The sequence below is a fragment of the Gavialis gangeticus genome, unplaced genomic scaffold (assembly GCF_001723915.1).
Source record: "Gavialis gangeticus isolate Ggan-Ray unplaced genomic scaffold, GavGan_comp1, whole genome shotgun sequence".
NCBI classification, from domain to species: Eukaryota; Metazoa; Chordata; order Crocodylia; family Gavialidae; genus Gavialis; species Gavialis gangeticus.
Genome location: NW_017728955.1, coordinates 825,133 through 828,272, shown reverse-complemented (window position 1 = coordinate 828,272; position 3,140 = coordinate 825,133). Strand labels below are relative to the sequence as shown.

The window sequence follows — 3,140 nt, the reverse complement described above, 5'->3', positions numbered from 1 at the left end:
CCCCCCCCCCCCCCCCCCCCCATGATTCAGAGCTGGCAGGACAAGATCCAGTCATTTAAAAACTGATGAAATACTGGACTTTCCCATTCCTGCCCTCCCTGCTTTTGCTTTCAAGTTTTCCAGCATTTTGCTGCAAAAGGTGACCTGATCTCCGCACAGAAATGAACCTGGGGCAGAGGTCTGGAGCATCTGAAGCTCTGAGGAAGGGCCGTGTGTGGCCAATATCAAAGGTTCGAAAGCAGTGAGTCAGGGAGCCAAAAATAAGTACGAGATGAGATTTTCAGAAGTGGTGAACTTCGGGAGATTTGCTTCCTGGTTTTTGATATATTCAGGAATACACTTTCAAGATGTTCTTGTCAACTGCAAAGTCTACAAACTTGCTTTGTTTTTTTAACCAAAAGCTGAAATTCCTCTTTGAATCGCATAACTTTGGATTTGTGATAAAGATCAGGACTGGAAATGCTGTGAAATGAAAGCCTGCATTCCCTCACCCGGTTTCAGCCTCCTCTTCCTGGCCAGGAGTCACCTAACAGTTTCGGATTCAAAACCGGTGAGGCGAGGTTGGAAAAGTCATGGCAAAATTACATAGCTTCTCCACCCTGTTTTCCATTCATGTCCTCCAGCAGTTCCCGTTCCTCGCAAATTATCAGGCCGGATTTCCACTGAGACCGTGCCAACGGGTCATCAACTTGTAACATGCTTCAGGGACTTTTAAACATTTGGAGTTTGTCTAAGGTCTTATCTTCACTACTAAAAAAAAGTATGCAACCCCACTCAGTGTAACTAATACGCATGAGTTAGGAGGCCAAAAACCCAGCAAGAAAAAGGCATAGCTTTTGTTTAGGTTGGTTTAGCAGCCCAACACAAGTTAACTTGGAATGGATCCAAGGGTGCCCATATACAAAGTTGCATGGATTTAATTAAACAGGTTTAACATCAATACTTTGTATACAGCTTGGGCTTCATTATCTTGCTGTGAAAACCTTAGGGTATCTACACATGCTATTAGTATGCAGCAATCAACTCCAGCCCACACTGAGCCAGAGTTTATTGCTCCTGGGTGCACCATTTGAACGTGCACCCAGAACCACAGCACTTTGATCCAGGTCAGAGTAGCCACAGCTGGCAGGGGACCTAGGGGGTTGGCTTGCCAGCCCCAGGGCTGCTCCGACTTGGCTCAACAAGCTGTGGATGGGTTGGATGGGGCACAAGGGTGCTCCGGTATGGAGCCAACCGGCAGGCAGCCCCCGCACTGTAGCACCCTCATGACCCAGCCAGCTGGGTCAGCATTTACAGCTGTGCACAAAAAAAGCCAAACTCTGAAGCAGGATAGAATTTGTATTTAAAAGTACTATCCTACTGTGGAGTTTATTAGTTTCTTGCTGCCTAACAGCACTGCACATGTAGACGTGAGATGTTTACTGTGGAGATGATTTACTCTGCAGTAAACGTCTCATGGAGACATGCTCTTAGAGTGTAAACTAAACCATGAATAACTTCTCAGGTGTACCCAGTATCCAGGTTGTAGCCGTACTGGTCTAGAGGCAAAAGAAATCCAAACTTGTGGCAGAGGTGATATCTTTTATTAGACCAACTAGATACTTGCAGAAAAAAATTCTTTATTTGCAAGCTTCCAGGCACAGGCACCCTTCATCAGGCATAGGGGACTGCAGACTGTAAAAGTTCTTCTTTTTCATTTCTACCTAGGAGAGCTTTTACAGTCTTTGCAATCTCCTGCACCTGATGAAGGGTGCCTGTGCTCAAAAGCTTGCAAATAAAGTTTTTTTGCAAATATCTAGTTGGTTTAATAAAAGACATCACCTCTGCCACGAGTTTGGATTCCTTTTGCCTCTAGACCAATACGGCTACAAACTGGATACCCAATACTTCAGCACATTTAATGAGAACCCCCCCCCCACCCCTAAAAAAACAGAGACAAGTTCCATGCCCCCCAAAAGACAAAGGGGCCATAAAGTCAGTTCAAATGACCATCCAAGAATCTCTCTGACACTGTGAAATCCTAGAAGCCAGCATAAAGGCTCAGCTGGGATGAAGCTGCTCTGGTTAGCCTGGGACGCTAACAGCTGGATGTATACATAGGCAGTGTAGAGTCACTATAAATTATGCCAGGGCTGAACTGGCTCCCAGACAAGCCTAAGGGGCCTGGTTTAGGGAGACATAATATTGATGTAAAATCACTATGCTCTCCCCAGTCAGATCTCAGACAGTCACCAACAATCATGCCTATGGTCTCATTGAATATCATTGGAAGTTGGACATTTTTTAAATTTTTTTTTTTTTTTTTTTTAAAAGGAAATTGACTGGTCCTGGAGGAGTTGTAAAGCACGTCAAGAAAATTATCACAACTGTTTTAGACACCACTCCTTTTTTTTTTTCATATGTGCTGAACCTCCATATATCAGAGGTGCAAGAAGAGCTTTTCTTTTTCCCCCATTTTACTTCTGTTGCCTGAAAAGAACGGCACGACTACTTTGTCATATTGTTTGGAGCTCCTGAATGTCATCTTCAGCCACTGGACCCACTCCTCTCCAGCCTCCTTTTCACGTGCAGAATCAAAGTTAAGAAACATTTTCCCCCTCTATATGGACTGCTGTATTCATCCTCACACCACTGATCAATGACCAATAATTTTTCCCTTTGTTTCCTTATTTGCTGCATTCTAGTAATGGCCACATAAATTTTAATCTACCCACATATCCTGAGATCCTTCAATATTTTGTTTAAATTGCTCACTTTGGAGTGCCTAGAAAGCAATATAGTTGGCTTAAAGGAATGGTGCAACTGGAACAAAGCTTAAGAGATGGCTTTGCAGATGTTTTTATCGTTGAATTACTGCCTGATTTTTGTCAGTTTGTAGGAAAGAGGTGAAAGTCAACAGAAACTGCTTTTTGAATGAAGCTGAAATTGAAGCGGTAAGTAGTGAAAGGGCTGGCTCCGAGACCACGATTACTGTGATGACATTCAGATGTCTCCGGCAGCAAACTCAATGTTCTGCTCCACTACTTCAATAGGCATCGGGTTTCATCCCGTAGCATATCTGATGCTGAAGAAGCCAAAGCAGATGCTTTCTGTACCGTCCAAGACGTCAGTAGATATTGGCCACATCTACAAGAGATGCC

The 3,140-nt window shown here is 43.9% G+C and overlaps 1 protein-coding gene across 1 annotated transcript in view; it reads right to left on the bottom strand.

The window, feature by feature from the left end:
* RNF169 (ring finger protein 169) overlaps nucleotides 1–698 on the bottom strand; it is a 32,460-nt gene extending 31,762 nt beyond the window's left edge. Inside the window, exons 1-2 of the mRNA XM_019505027.1 lie at nucleotides 586–698; nucleotides 492–511 (exon numbers count right to left, since the gene is read on the bottom strand). Coding sequence (XP_019360572.1) covers nucleotides 492–511; nucleotides 586–698 — 133 coding nt within the window. The remainder of the gene's footprint in view (nucleotides 1–491; nucleotides 512–585) is intronic.
* Between the last annotated feature and the right edge of the window lie 2,442 nt (nucleotides 699–3,140).